Source organism: Oryzias melastigma, unplaced genomic scaffold, assembly GCF_002922805.2.
Source record: "Oryzias melastigma strain HK-1 unplaced genomic scaffold, ASM292280v2 sc00326, whole genome shotgun sequence".
NCBI lineage: Eukaryota > Metazoa > Chordata > Actinopteri > Beloniformes > Adrianichthyidae > Oryzias > Oryzias melastigma.
In genome coordinates this window covers 65864-84978 of record NW_023416930.1, presented here as the reverse complement: position 1 = coordinate 84978, position 19115 = coordinate 65864, and the positions used below count along the sequence as shown (strand labels likewise).

Here is a 19115-nt window from a genome sequence, read left to right as displayed (position 1 = left end):
GACACATCAGCATGGTGGAAACATTCCCTCCTGTCTCCTTTTCCTCTTTTCCTTGACCTTGTTGGAAAAAGGTCATGGGATCAAGGAAAGGTTGTAGAGAAATTCATCAGACAGCTGAACTGACTCCAAGCTGTGAACCACAAATTGTTCAGAAAATCTTCCAGTGAAACATCAAAAAGTTCTTCACCTGAAACCTTCTTCTCATCCTTCAGGGAGTTCAGCTCATTTACTGACCTCAGAGTCTGCAGTCTGCAGTCTGGACTCTCCAGAAAACCACGCAGATGAAGAAATCCTGAATCCTGAATGTTGTTCAAGCTCAGGTCCAGTTCTGTCACTCTGGACGGGTTGTTCTTTAGAACTGCGCCCAGAATTTTACAGCTGATCTCTGACAAACTGCAGCCTCTCAACCTGAAATCAGACAGAAAAGTGTGTTCAGGAGCAGTGATGACAGCTGGAGTTCCAGCAAGTAAACAGTTTGATCAGATTTACAAGATCATTATTGAAACAGATCAGTTTCAGATCAATCATCATCACACAATCAACTCAACTGATGAGGAATCAAACAATCATCAATTTTTCAAACAGCTGTAGAGCTTTCCTAGATTCTCTTTTTCATCCGTTTGTCAGTAAAAAGTTATTTTCTAAACCTGAAGTGATCTCTTCCATAAAGACTGACTGAAGATTGAAACTTTGCTGACTCAGCAGAAAGAGTAATGTGTAATGACACACTGAAAGAACAATATTAGTGGTTGCTGCTGAGTTTGCACATTTCATCCTGACACAATGCTCCAACTCCAAATCCAAGCTGCTCAGACTCTCTCTACGTTCGTCAGCACATACAGTATCTATGTGAACAACTGTTCTATTTGATGAAGCTAAACTGAGGATTTCCTCAGCTCAGAGCCTGACCCCAAACATTGATGAACTTGAACCAACGATGAGACAAATATGAGTTTCTCATTAACATTTCGAGAACATTCACATTAGAGACGTCACGTTTCCACCACGCAGAAACCAAAATGACAATGCATTCATAGAGGATCATGTAGGGAGGAGGCTGATTAATCCAGAGGAAATGTTATTTACGTCGGTAGAGGATTTGGAGGACACGAGTCGACTGACTGCAGTTTCCCAATTCATTTTTATTTCAGCCATATTATAAATAGTGAGTTCTTCCAGGGACTCGCTATTAAAAAATACAGTTTTCTTTTCCTTATTTTAAACCCTTAACAATAGAAATTATTGATTGTCAACACTGTTAAAGCCTTTGAATTTATCCACCATCTAGCACTTATGTCGAACATTAGCTCGGTTGTCAGCAACGCTGCTTCCCATTGCGAAGTTTGCGAGTTCGATTCCCGGCTATGAAAAGCATTTTTATGCTTAAAAAAAGAATTCGCCGAATATTTTTTAAGTCTTGAGAATTAAAATTAAATAAATGCTTTTTTAACATATGCAGCTACAGTTTCTTTTTAGTGTGCAGTGATATCTGTGTGTGTGTGTGGAGGGTGGGGCTATTACAGAGATTACTGGTTAAATTAGTAACAAATCAAAAACCATTCCTTACTCAACAAGAGACAAAATAACCTTCCTGACATTAATTATTCATTATTAGAAATTATTCAAATAACTGCAGATATTTTCTCTTTCTGTTCTACCGCTGCAGCTGTGTTGCTTTTCTTGCAGAAAATCCGCTCCCATGGTCGGCATTTGCTTGAAGGACCTTATCAATTTCCGCCGCCGGAAGTACAAAACTCAGATGTTTGCTCTCGTTGCCATGGTGAATCGTGCTGTCTTTGCTCCATTGATCAGGGCTTTTAATGGTCGCGACGCTCACACCTGATTCTGGTTTAAACAACTTCAAGTTGATTGAATCAAACATTTTCAGCTGTTCTGAAACCGAAAACTCAGAGTTTGGGAATTTTGAGTCCAGTGACTCTAAGTTCAGGTTCGAACTCTAAATTTGTTGAACCTGCTTCTTGGAACGGGCCCCAGGTTAGAGAGTGCTTCAATATGAACCAAGTGTAGCAGCACGAGTCGTGGGGATTGTTGATCTACAACGCCACCTGGGCACAGACTTAAAATATAATTAGACGCATCATCTCTGACGTCACCCATTGACTTCCACAGTCCCTGAAATGAAGCCTGAATATTCAGCTCATGGCTGCAGCCATATTGGCTGGAGTTAACTCCGCCTCACACGGACGTTCCAAATATGGGGAAAAGGGGCGGGACCGAGTTCACCCGCTTTTCCTCCGGTTTGTTTTAGTTCACGCCCACAGCTCTGCCGTTTGCGGCTCCTCAATGCTAACGGCTAACCGCTTCAATTCTCCAGCAAAGCAGCACCGCGGTGGATAATTTACATCATGAATCTTTACAGGTGAGTACTTGGTGTTTTACACACAATCTGTAAAACGGTGGAAGTGACTTTTAGGCAACAATGAAAACGTATTTTCCCGTGGTACGAGTTTAGTACGAACTGTACATCCACTGTTTGAACCATAGACTGTATATAAAATAACTTTATTATGTATTATTTTTACAGTTTATGGTTTGAACATGTTATTTCTGTGGTCCTAAGATATCTTATTTAATAAGAGTTATTTAGTCTTAAGTTACTGTAGTCTTTATATACACATTAAAAATTCACCACAACAGTAATATGATTGTGTAAAACATAGTTTTTCTCTAGTGCTAAATCAAATTGTTGATATATGATCACATAATGGTGTGATTACAATGAGTATTTCTTTTTACTTCTTAGTTAAGTCAATCATGTCAACGTCTTGAAGCTGGAGCTAATATTTAAGTGAATCCTCTAAACACAGTCACAGTGAAGCAGAATGAACAAATATCCGTCAGAATGTGATGAACATCAGGTCTGAAGAGGTTAAACCAGGGGTCGGCAACCCAAAATGTTGAAAGAGCCACTTTGGACCAATACAATAAAAAATAAATATGTCTGGAGCCGCATAAATTGAAATGCCTCTTAAAAGTCTTACAATGAACGTAACACATGGAGAGAGTGTGTCGATTAATCATTATTTCTCCTGCTGCGTGTCCTCGCGTCATGTAAGCCTCAATTTTAGTCTCATGAGAAGTTAGAGTGAAATTGCAGCGTCAAGCTACCTGACATAAGCTGAATAGCCTCATAAAAAAAATATGAGCTTTTATTTTGGCATCCCTGAATGACAAAAGGAGAGGGGGTCCTTATCCGTCTCTCCCTCATTCTCACTCCAGGTGCAGGAAGAATTCAACCATAACAGGACAAAATCATAAATGCCAACAAATGTTCAACAGTCAGACAACAAAACACATTGAGGAAAACCCAAACTTAAATCCAATTCCAGTCAGACAGGCAAAGAATGGGTAACCCACAATTCCTTGCGCTGCCAGACCGACAGCAAGCCCAGCGTGCCTGAGACCATCACTACAATATGAATGAATTACAGTTTGTTTCATTCCTTTGATGAAATTAAAGAAATGCAATAAAGAAATATGATTTTTGTTGTTATTTTTATTTAGAGGATTTGAAAAAACCACAAGAATGGAATGTGCACCTTTAAGGTGCTTCCACACTGGCCGCGTCAATAAAGCGTACACTTTCAATGAAGAGTCAATAGAAACACGCGCACCAGAATTCCTGGCCTCCAAGTTTGGAGCGCGCGTGAGTCTTATAGTCAGACATTAAAAAGGACAGAGTTGTGAAAACAAAAGTCTTCAGAAAGATTTGGGAGATTTTCAACACTTATACTTTCGGTTCTCCCTGTTGTAGATGCAGATGAGCGCTAATGAACAGTAAAAATACAATAGAAGGAGAATATCCTCCCCGCCACGCACCGCACGCGGCCGGTGTGTGAGACCTGCACACCGGCCGCGCTCAGCAGGTGATATCCACACCGGAGATGCGCGGTCACGCACGCAGTGGCGGGAGGAGATTCTTCTTCTATTCTTCTTCTACTGTTCATTAGCGCTCATCTCATCTTGGTGTCATATTAACCTGACCGGACATAAACCGTAATGATTCATTTCTCCTTCGTGATCATGTTTGGCACTTCTGTGCTTTGAAGCAGACTCCGCCCACAAGCAGCTCCCGCGCTGAATCTTCAATCCGTTTCCACGCACATTCAGTGCGTGGAAATCTTGAACCGGATTGAAGATTCAGCGCGCTCAATGCGTGCAGATTTGTATGTGGAGCTCGTGACCCGACTTCAAAACCCGCGTAGCAACGTGCGCTCCAGACGCACGGGCAGGAATTCTGCGCGTTTGCATTGACTTTTCATTTCTTACTGAATTTTCTTTCAGTAGATAGAAATATGCTCTTTAGGATCATTTATTAGGTTCTTTAAATATAAAAACAGACAGTATTGTCATAGATGATGCTTTCTAACCATGACATGTGTAAAGAGGTCCCTACTTTGAATAAAGGAAAACTAATTCTGAATTTTTAATGATTAAGGTTTGTAATGTTTTGAATCATTTCATCTGCTTCAAAAATAAATTTTGTACAATCTGACTTTGACCCACATTTCCTTTTGTCTGACCTATATGCTAAAACAGGGAATAAACAGAAGAGACTGGTCACTCAGATATGTTAAACATGATTTTTATTGAATCACACACATCAGCAAGAGTCAAATTCATATGTTAAAATTAGAATTTTACTGCCTTTAAATGTAAATGCTGGATTATTTTGGATTATAAATCCACTCACCACCAGAAGCAGACCTGAAGAGGAACATACAAGACAAACATTAGATACAATTAAAAAAATAACATTTAATATACATTAAAATCACAAGACAAAGCTAAATATAACATGTACACATTTGTTAAAAATTAAATATTTAAATTATATGTTCTTATTAACTGAAAGTTTTCTGTCTTCACATTGTAACTTCACATGAAGAGATTCTGGTGTTACTGTAGCAGATCTGAATCATGTCCTTATATGTTATAAATTTGTGATTAAAGAAAATAACTATAAATAAAAATACTGAGAAAACGTCCTTTTTTGAACTTTTAACATAATAGACATTAATGTTGCTGAGAGAATTAAAAAAAATCGAATAACTGGAACTAAAATAAATAATCATAATATACATTAATGATTTATTTCCGGCAAATACAAAGTTATTAATTAGTACTTACCGGAGAAAAGACATCAGATGACTCCCAGAGAGCGTATTAGTACAGTTTACAACACGGCAGCAAGACAAAAACCCAAATATAACGCTCATGCTAAGACTAAATCTGTAGCAGACCAGCAAAACACCGGAGCACAGCTCCCAGAATCCACCGCGATCGTCACTTGTCAATCAAAGGCCGCGCCCCCTCATTAAGCGAAAATAAATGCTGTTTTTAAAAAAAATTACAAACTTAGAAAAAAATTCACTCCCCTCAGAGTTGTCATGGATCAAATATGCAGCCATTGATGAAATAAAAACTTTAAGCACCAGGCATTGAAGGGGTTTATTGGAGGGCTGAAAATGAGAATTTTAACATGGGAGTCTATGGGAATTTGCTCACTCTAAGCACCAGCCTCTCTGGTCAGTGACGGTACTGCAGCGTTTTGTTACTTCCTGGTTGGCTTCACGTTCCGCCTGCCAGTGTTGGGGGTTGGGTGGAACCAATGAAAACAGTCTGTTCAAATCCTTCAACACCGGAGCTTTAGCTCCTTTAGCTCCAGTGTTTAGGCTACATTCTTTCATCTCCCGTTAACACAATGAGTGTAATTCCAGTGGATTCTGAAGCGGAGTAAATAAGCCTCGCGCTGATACGCAGCTCTGTGCAGTTATGAAGTGTTTGTGTAATCCACGATTATTGGAGGACACTGCAGCGGAGAAAAGCAGCTTCGTGCTACAGCGCTCTCATTATGAGCGCTTTAAGTTACTAATATTGTGTATATCGGAGAAAAGCAGGAAAGAAAAGACGCTTTTTTTCCATGTCAGAATCAGCTGATACACGGTGATATTGAGAATGTAGAAGATTTATGGCAAGCAAAAAAGACATTTAATCACTGCAACATTATTGGTGTTTTAGGGTTAACTACGGTGGCCCTGAAGGTTAAATCACATAAACAAATTCATCAACGCAAAACATTATAAAGGTCTCAATGACAATTAAAAACGAAAATCAAAAAACTTGAAGTTTTAGAAATCAAAACAAAATTCCACAAACTAGAACGATTCTAAAAAATAAAAAAGTAAATATTTCAAAAAACAAAAGTAAATTTCAAAAATCATAATGAATGGCTCTGTACTGATCACAAAACATTTAAACGTTTTTTATTTTTTTAGTTTCAGCATTTTAAAGTCCTACTCCAACTACATTTGATCTGTTTTCAAAGCGTTTTAAAGTGGTCTTTTAATTATGATTCTGCTGTTTTAAGCCAAAATCTAAAAACATTTTCTAGGACATAGTTTCTGCAGAGCGACAGGAGTTCATTAGAAATTCCCCTTGGAGTTTTGGGCGGCACTGTTGGTGTGAAGTAACCCTCACGCTGATATCTGATGAATTCTTTGTTTACTCGCTGTCTCTCTAGCTTACAGCCCCTCACACCCCAAGCTAACATTAGCGTGCAACAAAGATAGTGAGCGATATCACAGTTACAATTTAGATCCAGATCCAGCTCAGACCAGGAAATTATAGGCAATTTGTTTTCAAAATGAGTTAATCTCCTAGACACAGCACTCGGCATGAAAGGTGTCTTCTCTCTCACCACAAGAGGAAGTTTCCGCTTTTAGAGCAGCTCAGAAGAGCGGAGTCTACCAAACCTGCCATGAAACAAAACAGAGACGGAAGCTGATTGTGTTCTGTTTGTGGTCTAGCTGCTCACTAAAGGCTTAACTCCAGAAAAAGAAGAAAAAAATCCACATTTCTTTCAAAAGTGCAACACTTTACAGCTACAGCTGAGGTCTGTGTTGGTTTCCGGCTCCGTGTTACATGTCAGCGTGACAACAAGCCTCATCACGGACAGTGTTAATTTCGTTGACGAAAAATTTTCGTCATCGTCTTCGTCAACGACATTATTTATCCAACGAAACGAAAACGAAACAAAAACTCCCACCCAGACACGAAAACTTTAACTAAATTGATAGACTTTTTCGTCAACGAATAAAAACGAAACGAAAATACTCTTCGAAGACGACATCCAATCATAATGACTGCTGGTGGAGGAGGGCGGGAGCAAATGCAAAGCGATCCAATCAGAACACGGAGCCCTGCAGCACGCCCGGGAAGACGCTAATTCAATGAATTGTGTCTGTGATAGAGGTGAAAAATGTCTACTCCAGGTAGAAAAAGAAGAGCACATGTAGGGACAAATGTTATATTTAACGCGACCCTCAACAAGACATTTTGTGGAGCGACCATCACAGGTAAAAACACAAGAAAACCTGAAGTGACGTTTGCAGAAAAGCCAGCCTGAAATCCACGCAAAGGTAAACATACAAACACGATTATTTCCAGTGTATTGGGCTGAATCCGAATTCTCCCCCTAATGTCAGTAATTAGTTTTTGTTTTAGCATGACGTTTGTAAAGTTATAAACCGATGTTTAGGTGTATTTCCGAGCGCTATCAGCTCTGCTGCTTCTTCAGATCCACAAGCAGTGTTACGGCCCCTGGCTTGCTAAGCCTGTGTGTGTCTGTGTGTATATATATATATATATATATATATATATGTATGTATGTATGTCTGTTTGTTTAGCTTGTTTACAGCTTCCTTGAAAGGCCTGCAGTGGTTGCTGTTGGCTCCGCCTCCTTCAAGGAAACCATCTCTCCTCCCTCCACTCACCTTCACCAATTACCAGGCCAGGACAGGAGGAGATAAAAGAAGAGGCCCAACCTGGATGAGGTGGCGGCTGAAATTCCAGAGGGAATCCGTTTCCTCAGCCTGCCCCTGTTGTCGGCCTCAGCTGATTTAAGCCTGTTTTGCCTGGTGTTGCCCTTCCTGTTAATTTAGTTTTGGGACTTTGGTTTTGCCTGAGGTTGTGATTTGCTTTTTGGTTTGGTATTTATGTTAATGTCTATCTGATGCTAAAAAGCCTGAGATTTTAAGTTTGAAATTATTCTCCCCTCATTATTGGCTACCTGTGTTGGGTTTAGTTTAAGGTTTTTTGTAATAAACGGCCCAGCTGCCAATCTTATTTGATCCCTCCCGGTTTCTTTTTTTCTATATGTTGCACCTTTTTCCCTTTGGGACGTAACAAGCAGTCACCGTTTAATCTCCAACTCCATCACGTTACGTGACAACAGCCGGCGGTGGTATTACAGTTCACCACACATGCTGTTCAAGCACATATAACATGCTCACAGGTGTCCTGGACAGCTTACTCCCTAGTAAATGTTTTTTATGCATTTTTACACTTGCCTACCTCCTCAATACAAGTTTTTTTTTTTACATTCAGACATTTATAATGAGGCTGATGTTATTTACACACATTTACATGGCCAGTAGAGAATATGATGGAAATTCATGTTTTGTCCACATGTAATACGTGCAGCAGGATCCCGTTGCTGCATTTTAAGTTTGTGCAAGGTTGGATTTATTTTGTTGGCCGAACGTATTTAAAAATAAACTTAAAGTCCCATTAACTGTCACGCTCCTAAATGTGTGAAATGTGTTCTCCACATTTGACCCATCCCCTGGTGGCGCCGTAAGCTGCAGAGACAGCCGCACTCAGGAAACATTTGCTTGTTTAACCCTAACCATAACCATAATCCTAACCTTAACCCCTTTGCTCTGGGTCTGTGCGACTGAGAAAAAAGTTTATCACTGGCCGCACGTTTTTAAGTACAAATAGACACTTTCTTATTGGAAATGGGATGGAATTATCATTATTTTTTTCTTTTAATGTGTTTTAAGTTGTTGAAGCTGAATTCGCAGAAATGACACGTTTGGAAAGCAAAGTGAAGTAAAATGCTTTTTTCAAATTAGTAAAATCTTTGCGTGTTATTCATATGATTATACTTAGTAAATTTAATTAAAGTGCTTTACCTTTATTTATATTTTTGTTGGCTAAATATCTATTGTAATTTAGTCGACTAAACTTTGACTAAAATTAATAGAATCAACATGACTAAATTGCAACTAAAACTAAACCCTATTTTAGTGAAAAGACTATGACTAAAACTAAATTAAAATTCTCCGTCAAAATTAACACTGATCACGGATCAAATAGTCCGCTTTTTGTGAAAAAATGGGCTAAACCGAAGAAAGAACAATAATGAAGTATTAAATATTCATTGAATATTTATTTATTTTGTAAATGACCGTTGTATGTAAGGGATAATACCCAACAGTGTGCATTATGAGAAATTAATGCACGACGCAGAGACCTGAACCGTCCGACGCAAAGCGAAGGACAGTTGCTTCCGCAAAGTGGAAATAGTTTGTAGGAGTATGTTTGAAGCTGCAGCTGCCCTGTGGAATCTAGCATTATAAGAGGACATTATCAGAGATTTTCAGGAACTTTTAGAAACTTTAATTGATTAAATTAGCACAGAAATGTGAATTTAGAAATAATCTTGAATTTCATTGTGTTGAAGAAAACTCAGAACTTTTGATGAAGATCAAAAATGGAAATTTTTTTTCAGTAACTTGTCAGGTGGTGCATGGTGATCAATTCAGCTTTTTTTCATTAAAAAAAAGACTTCAGCTAGTGTTACAACAACTGTGTTGGATAGATGTAAAACAGGGGTAAGGAACCCTGGTCCTCGAGACCTTCCTGCATGTTTTCCAATATACCCTGCTCTGGCATGTTCTTATTGGCTGGACACACCTAAACCAGGTAATTGTTTGAGTCCCTACTCATGACTGATTACCTGGTTCAGGTGTGTCCAGCCAATAAGAACATGCCAGAGCAGGGTATATTGGAAAACATGCAGGAAGGTGGCTCTTGAGGACCAGGGTTCCCTACCCCTGGTGTAAAACAATGTAAACATTTGTGAGCTTCAGTATGGTTTCCTTCCAAGAAAGAGCACTACTGATGCAATATTTGCTTTGAGGATGTTGTTACAACCTACAAAAGTACAGAGAAAGTCAGAGAGAGCTCCACTATGTCTTTGTAGATCTGGAGAAAGTTTATGACAGTGTGCCCAGAGAGGAACTGTAGTATTGTATGAGGAAGTCTGGAGTGACAGAACTATGTGAGAGCAGTGCAGGACATGTATGAGGGCTGTAAGACAGAGGTCCTCCCTCATGCTTTGGTCTGCAGCTACTGCATCCTCACTGCAGCTAACACTTCACATCTGCTGAACCAGTAAAGTCCAGTTTCTGACTCACAGACTCTGGTTCACATTGGAAACTGATTCACACAGAGGAATGTCCTCAGAAGGAACCTAGTTAATCATTCAAGAGAACAGAAGACTGAGACACTCTTACAACCTGGACCACTGATCTCCTGATATAAGCATAAAGTAGTCCAGGTGAGGAATCATCTAGAATGTATTCAGTTTCTTTATTAATTGGTCTTCATGGCTGAAGTTTTGTCTCAACTGATATTTTCAGAGGACATTTATGGAGCTGGAGTTTTGTTTCCCCACATCAGCTAATCAGAACAAACCTGCTTATGATTTTCATTCTTTAAAAATATTAAGTTTAATTATTGAGTAGAACTATAAACATAGTGCTTCTTTTGACCCTTTAGCCCCGCCCCAGTCTTGTATAAAAACTACCTGCAGAGGCTATTCTATCTAGCCCAGCAAAGATTTTGTCTTTAGAAGCATACGGACTGAGAACTAAAAGCTGACCTAAAAACTATGTGAACTGAAAAACCTGGTGCTGATCTGAACCAGTTCTGTGGGAAAAAACCTGTCAGTCTGCCATAGTTTGACCTCCTCAAACCTTTTCATAAGGAGCTGCTGCTCTATGGGTCAGACATGTACTGCAATGGTTCATTCATTCATCTTCTTGGCCACTTTGTCACTTTCGGAGTCGCCAGGGGTGCCGGCGCCTAACCCGGCTACTGATGGGCAAAGGCAGGGTTCACCCTGGAATTGCTGCCAGTTTGTCGCAGGGCCTCAACAACACACCCATTCACCCCTAGGGGTAATTTGGAATCACCAATGAACCTATGAAGCATTTTTTTGGACAGCCGGAGTCCCTGGAGAAAACCCACGCATGCTCGCGACTAACATGCAAACTCCATACAGAAAGGTCCCAGTTGGTGCTTCTGTTTTAAACCCCCTGCATGGATTTGAACCAGGGCCTTCTTGCTGTGAGGCAAGAGCGCTGATCGGGCAGCTGCAACTGTTTGTCTTTTTAAATCTGCAGTTCTGTGATTGATTCGTGTTTTCTTTCAAAGAACACAGAGAACATGAACTTAATACAGAAATCTACACCTGGATGGACTTGGGTTTTCATTTTTAGTCTGGTGTGAAAAACCCAGGATAACATTTGTAACCATCAGGTAAAGAAAAAAAGGATTTTTAAGTCTGGCAGATTGCTGTGATTTTTTTACAATGTATGCAACAGTCCTCTACTTTTTCTTCTTTTCTGACATCTGACGCTTTCTATTGAAAAACAGGAAAAACAGAAACCCTGGGAAAACAGTTGAATGAAATCTGACCTGAGACTCTCCAGTTTACAGTGTGGACTCGCCAATCCAGCAGACAGAAGATTCACTCCTGAATCCTGCACGTTGTTGAGACTCAGATCCAGATCTCTGAGTCTGGAGGACTGAGAGCTGAGAACTGAAGACAGAGCTGCACAGCTTCTCTCTGACAGATCACAGTGATCCAGTCTGAAGAAAACAAAGACAGACAGCAGTTATTGAATCTTTTGTTTTTCACTCAAATTCATTTGTTCACTGAAGGTGATTTTCATGAGAGTTCTTACAGAGATTTGTTGGAGGCTTTGATCACTGGCAGCAGCCTCAGAAGAGCCTCCTCTGAACGAGAGTATTTCTGCAGGTCAAACTCTTCTAGATCTTCTTCTGATGACAGTAAGATGAAGACCAGAGCAGACCACTGAGCAGGAGACAGTTTATCTGTGGAGAGACGTCCTGACCTCAGGAACTGTTGGATCCCCTTCACTAGAGAACCATCATTCAGTTCATTCAGACAGTGGAACAGGTTGATGCTTTTCTCTGCAGACAGATTCTCACTGATCTTCTCCTTGATGAACTGAACTGTTTCCTGATTGGTCTGTGAGCTACTTCCTGTCTGAGTCAGCAGACCACATAGAAGACTCTGATTGGTCTGTGAGCTACTTCCTGTCTGAGTCAGCAGGCCTTGTAGGAGACTCTTATTGGTCTGCAGTGAAAGACCCAGGAGGAAGCGGAGGAACAAGTCCAGGTGTCCGTTTGCACTCTGTAAGGCTGCATTCACAGCACTCTTGAAAGAAATACTTTGTTTTAGTTTAAAGATCTTGGATTTCCTCTTTTGTTTCATGAGGTTGGTTCCAGAGTTGATGAAGGTCAGGTGGACATGAAGAGCAGCCAGAAACTCCTGAACACTCAGATGGATGAAGCAGAACACCTTGTCCTGGTACAGGCCTCTCTCCTCTCTAAAGATCTGTGTGAACACTCCTGAGTACACTGAGGCTGCTCTGATATCGATGCCACACTCTGTCAGGTCGGATTCATAGAAGATCAGGTTTCCTTTCTGCAGCTGCTCAAAAGCCAGTTTTCCCAGAGACTCCATCATCTTCCTGCTCTCTGGACTCCAGTGAGGATCTGTCTCAGCTCCTCCATCATACTTGACCTTCTTGACTTTGGCCTGAACCACCAGGAAGTGGATGTACATCTCAGTCAGGCTCTTGGGCAGCTCTCCTCCCTCTCTGCTCTTCAGCAGATCCTCCAGAACTGTAGCAGTGATCCAGCAGAAGACTGGGATGTGGCACATGATGTGGAGGCTTCGGGATCTCTTGATGTGGGAGATGATCCTGCTGGCCTGCTCTTCATCTCTGAATCTCTTCCTGAAGTACTCCTCCTTCTGTGGATCATTGAACCCTCTGACCTCTGTCACCATGTCAACACACTCAGCAGGGATCTGATTGGCTGCTGCAGGTCGTGTGGTTATCCAGAGGCGAGCAGAGGGAAGCAGGTTCCCCCTGATGAGGTTTGTCAGCAGATCACCCACTGAGGTGGACTTTCTAGGGTCATTTAGGATCCGAGTCTTGTGGAAGTCCAGAGGAAGTCGACACTCATCCAGACCATCAAAGATGAAGATGACCTGGAAGTCTTCAAAGCTGCAGATTCCTGCTTCTTTGGTTTCAGGGAAGAAGTGATGAACAAGTTCCACCAAGCTGAACTTCTCCTCTTTCAGCACATTCAGCTCTCTGAAAGTGAATGGAAATGTGAAGTGGATGTTCTGGTTGGCTTTGCCTTCAGCCCAGTCCAGAGTGAACTTCTGTGTTAAGACTGTTTTCCCGATGCCAGCCACTCCCTTTGTCATCACGGTTCTGATTGGTTCTTGTCTTCCAGCTGGGAGTTGAAAGAGCTCTTCTTGTCTGATGCTGGTTTCTGCTCTGTCTGCTTTCCTGGATGCTGCTTCAATCTGTCTGACCTCATGTTCTTCATTCAGCTCTCCAGTTCCTCCCTCTGTGATGTAGAGCTCTGTGTAGATCTCATTCAGAAGGGTTGGGTTTCCTGCTTTAGTGATTCCCTCAAACACACACTGGAACTTCTTCTTCAGACCAGATTGGACTTTATGTCGACAAACTGCAGCAGCAGATCCTGAATGAAGACAACAAACAGAGTAAATAAACTCTCTGCAGCCTGAATGATGAGGGTTTGAATCCATGTGGTTCCATGTGTTGAGACATCAGTAAATCTTCATTTATCAGCAGCTGAAACCTTCAGAGAAATCCTCTTACTGCTCTGCAGTCGATCAGCCAGCTCCTCCTGCTTCATTCTCCTCAGGAAGTTCTCTGTGATCTTCATCAGTGACTCTCTGCTGCTCCTCTGCTCTTCATCTTCATCCTCCTCCTCATCCTCCCTCTGACTCAGAAGCTTCTGGATCTTCTTCAGCTCCTTCTTCACAAAAGTGACAATGTTGTCCTCCAGCAGCTGCAACAGAATTCTAGATGAATGAGCCAATCAGAGTGAAGTCATGGAGCCAAACATCAGCTCCATGTTGGACACACTGACAATCCACTGGTCTCCAAAGTGCAGCATGGAGATGACTGTGGACAGAATGATGGAAAAGCAGTTGTTGTTCATGTACAGACCAGAAAGATGGAATCCAGCTGTGTTTGATGCTGCTGGACAGACGGACCACTGGGAGTCTCTGAGCTCTGCTGGTCCACTCTGTGGAGAATCAGAACCATCAGATCCATTCTGTCTGTGCTGGGAGGATTCAAATAAAACTAACTTGAGTCAGATCACTTCACAAAATCACAGCTAGAATGTTACACAACAAAAGTCAGTTCCTATTAACTTTACTGTAAAAAGGCCAAGCTTACAAAAATGTAAACATTTTCACAGTGACTATGTGGTTTCATTTTAAATCTATTCTATTAAATCGATTCTATTGGTTTACTTCATAGTAAATATACAAATTCACATTAATTCTCAGACTGTCCAAATTCTCAGTTATTTCTTGCAATATTTAATCTCTCAGTTATCAGATTAAAAAGCAATAATTTGAGAGAGAAACACATCAACCACAGTGTTACTGCTTTATGTTTCCAATTTAGGATCTAATTAAAGTTGAATATGAAAATCCAACAACACGCTTTAGTATGATCTTTGTGTCTGCACCAATAATTAACTACCAATAGTAAAAGCTGAAAACTTCTCATGAGTCAATGGGATTGGTTGAAATTTAAAAGAAGAGAATTTCAAAATAAAACATTCTCAAAGACTAAAAGGAGGAAAGCAACAGAGAACTAACTATTGTGAAGAATCCTTGAGAAAATCTAAACTATCAACAGATGAAATTATTGAATTAAATAAACTACAAAACCAACTGGCTAAAATGAGCAAAATTCTAAAGATACAAAGACTAAAGATAAAGGCTAAAGATACAGAATCTTATTCAATGGATCAAAGACTTGAAAAAAATATTTTCCCCCAAAAAAACAAATCAACAAACGGTTAGAAAACTCTGGTTAACAAAGTGAAATGTAACTTTTACAATATGAATCCAGATGTTTCATTTACATCATTAAAGGCTGTTAATGAATTGTTGATTCTTAATTTCACCAGTTTATCGAAGACCTTTAAAACAAATAAACAGATGTTGCTGTAGTAATAATGACCTCTGGAGGGTCAGCTGACCTGAATAGTTAATAAAGTTATTCCACACTTATGAAGAACATTAGAGAGATATTGTTAGATTGTTTAGATTGTATCTCAGCTGGTAATTGAGCAAAAGGTATCAAGGGTTAATCAAATAATTCCTCTATTAAGGACACATTATAATGACGTCATTGGAGGTAAATTCCTTTATTGTTAAATGATCATTAAATATTAGCTCTGGTTTCTGCAGACTGCCTAAATAGAGGACTCAGAGATGTAGTGGATGATTGTCAGTCAGCATTAACATTATAAAATAATATCATTAACATATTTGACAAAACAGTTTCTTTTCTGATCCAAACATTTGTCCAGATCAGAAAATGTTCAAAGATTCATTTCTGTTTAAAGTTTCTCCAACATCTCTGATCTCAGAGACTCTCAGAAGATCAACTGAAAAGATCTGATCACACATGATGATCCAAGAGAGTCTGATCAGAGAGATCAAGAACTGAACCAGAACTCAAGTCATTCATCTGAAAACTATTGATCATCTGAACTATTATCCAGACTCCTTTAACTCTGACAAACACTTACTGTTCCACTGCTGAAATGATGGACTTAAAGTCAGGAACCCAATCCTTTGATCTGTCACTCCTGAAGGACATACAGCTGGATCCAGATCTCTGTTGGAACCTGATGGGAAAATGTTTGTTTTATTAAAAAGTAATTAATTTTGTTAAATGGCGTATACTTGTATAGCACTTTCTACCCTCCTTCGAGGCCCCAAAGCGCTTCACCGTCACAGACCCATTCACACATTCACACACTGGTGGTGGCTCCGCTGCTGAACACTGGCGCCAACCTCCCACCAGAGGCAATTCGGGGTTTAGTGTCTTGCCCAAGGACACTTCGACATATGGACGGGCAAGGCAGGAGTCGAACCAGCTCACTTCTGATCAGGAGTCGACCGCCCTACCACTGCACCACGGCCGCCGATGTTGTAGATGTTAAGATAATTTTTCATGTGTGAACTATTGATGTCAGACCATGAACAAACTGGTCTGTTAAAATTGTTCTGACAACTGATAGATGCTGCGTCAATTTATCTAATTTAAGTTTAAAACATGTTTTTGACAAACACTTACTGTTCCACTCCTGAACTGATGGACTTGAAGTCAGGAACCCAATCCTTTGATCTGTCACTTCTGAAGGACACACAGCTGGATCCAGGTCCAGGTCCAGATCCAGATCCAGGTCCAGGTTGTTTCCTGTGGAGAATGGCGGTTGCTGGTGTGAGTGCTGAGCTCTGACATGGAGAAGAGTCCTGGACAGTTAGAGATGTTCATCTCACCTCTGAGCTTTGCTCTGGCTCTCATCTTCCCCACACAGAGTGCTTTTAGAGGGAGGGGCTCCCTCCTGTGTGTCCTCACACTGATCCATGCTGCTGGATTGACTGGATCCACTGGATCAGCTCACACACACCTTCTTCCAGCCTTCATCTGCAGAGGAAACCCTCATCATCAGCTCCGATCCTCCTTCACTAACAGATCAGCTGCTCCTCCACTGATGGGCTCTTCTCTTGTGTTTCCTCTCATTCTTCCTCTGACTGAGATGTAGAAACCAGCAGTTCTGGACTCTGATTCAGTGATTGGTTGAAGAGAGTTCTGCATCACTGTTGAAGCTGCTGAGAGCAGAACTTAGAAGAACCTCCAAACAGAGGAACATGATTGATGCGATGTCACAGAGAATCAGTCAACGAGCTTCTGTCTGTGTTCAGCTCTACACTTCCTCCGTTTAAAACTGCCCCTCCTCTCTGCTTTTTGACCCCCCCACACTAACGTAATCTCATTTCTCTTTCAGGTGATCTCCAATGACCTTTAACTGATGAACTTTTATTTTTGAACAGAAGAACGAGTTCAAGACAAACTTCAGTCTCTGCTGCTCTTCTTCCTCACAGATGAGATCACATAGAAACATCACTGAAGGAGAAGACGACAGAAAACACAAAGACTCACCATGAAGAAGAAGAACGTTGGAGACGAGGTCTCCTCCTGCTTCGTCATGGAGAAAACGAAAGTAACTTGCGTAACTACAGTTCTCTGAATCCTGGAAGACCAGCAGAGACGGTTCCTCAAGCTCCACCTCTTTCTTGTTTCAGTACAATTTCAGGAAAAAGACTTGGTTTTATTTATTATTAAGGGGTGAAAGTCCAGACTGCAACGCTCCAGATCTGCTTCCTCATTTCAACTTCCTCATTTCCTGATTCAGGAACACCTGAACAGAGCTCCGCCCCCTCTAAGCGTGTTTGTTTTAGCCTCCTCCTGTAATCAGACACCTGAAAGAGTCTCTATGCTTTACAGGAAATGACATCAGTGTGTTATTATTCAACTTGGGACATGTCAGGACTTTGTAGGGGAAAAACAGACGAGAGTAAAATAACAGAAGAATGTGAGTAAAATCACAGGTAAAGTCAACAACAAAGACTGCAGCTGAACTCTCACCATGTCACACATCTGCTGTCTGCTTGTTCAAATCTCCTTCCAGGTTGTGTGTAGAAATAAGTGTGTTTGAAAATGTTCTGTCTGACTGTTAAAGACCCACAACAACACAACATGGTAGCAATTGTCCCCACCAGAACCACCGGAACCAGAGACTTCTGTTTTTCTGCTTCAATGTGAATCATGTGAACAAAGAATTGAAACAGTGATGAACAGTGATTGAAACAGATGTGACAGAATGTTCCTCATAACAGAGTGTTTGAACGTCTGTAGATTATTCATAAAAAATAAAGGTTTCCTGCAGCTGGGAGGATCTGCTCCAGGAATGAAGGAGTGCTGCCCCCTGCTGGACAGCTTTATGATAGTGAATGGATGGAGTCCGTTCCAACAGATCAGATCAACTTTCTGCTCTTTACTAAAGGGGGGGGGGATCTAAAAAGATTCCACTCTGCTGCAGTTCCTGATGCTGCTTGGTTGAGTTCTTCAACATTGAAACATTCCTCTTCTTGGTTTCTAGAGTAGAAAACTGCTCTCTCTGATCTTTGATCTTTATGTTCCAAAACAACTCGAAGACCTGCAACTCCCTGAAAACATCACTAAGTCTGACTTTCATTGTTGCTGTTAAGTGTCGAACACGTGAATATAAAGAACCATAGAAATATATAACTAGATCAGGGGTCTGTAACCTTTAATCCTAAAAGAGCTAAAGGGCTTTTTTCTCACAGATCAAAACATTATAGGAGCCGTTAAGTCTTAATTCACCTTTTTGAAAATTCAGATGCATTCATATTGTTGATACTTTTTAAAATATATAAATTATATTTACCTCTTTGGGCATAAATAAACAGAAACAGATGGTGGAAAATACTTTCTAAATGTGGAATGAGTTTTTACTTCCTTTCAAAATAAAAGACATCCTGTGTCTCATAGGATCATCAAACTATCATCATTTTCCCTACTTCCTGCTGTTGTTAATCTTTACAAAAACACCTTCATCGGTTTATCATTCAATAAGAATAGTACCTAAAATATGTTTTTAACAAGTCCTTTCTGTATAGGTAATAAATATTTTTGTGAAACATAAAATGTGCTTTAAACTCATAAAATAAGATCAAACTTCACACATGTCAGCAAGGGTGTAAAAAATAGTTTCTTACTGTTCTATGAGCAACTCAGCCATAACTTTATGAACCTAACCTAAATTAAAATAATGCCAACTATATGACTAATAAAAGTCCAAGCCACTTTCTTTCTTCAACCAGAGAGCCAATATTGGGGGTTAGAAGAGCCACATTAGACTTAGACTTGGCTTTATTGATCCCTTTGGAATTGCACCCTTGGGGAAATTAAGTTTTTCAGCAGCTTACAGAAGTATACACAGTAAAAATCTCAATGTACAATAATAAAGTACAACAACATAAAGAAGAGCAA

The 19115-nt window shown here is 40.4% G+C and overlaps 1 protein-coding gene across 1 annotated transcript in view; it reads right to left on the bottom strand.

The window, feature by feature from the left end:
- LOC112138496 (NLR family CARD domain-containing protein 3) overlaps positions 1-13890 on the bottom strand; it is a gene marked incomplete at its 5' end in the record, with an annotated part of 33535 nt that extends 19645 nt beyond the window's left edge. The window contains 4 exons of the mRNA XM_024261047.1: positions 235-408; positions 11572-11745; positions 11841-13633; positions 13801-13890. Of these exons, the coding sequence (XP_024116815.1) occupies positions 235-408; positions 11572-11745; positions 11841-13633; positions 13801-13890 (2231 nt within the window). The remainder of the gene's footprint in view (positions 1-234; positions 409-11571; positions 11746-11840; positions 13634-13800) is intronic.
- Positions 13891-19115: the final 5225 nt, after the last annotated feature.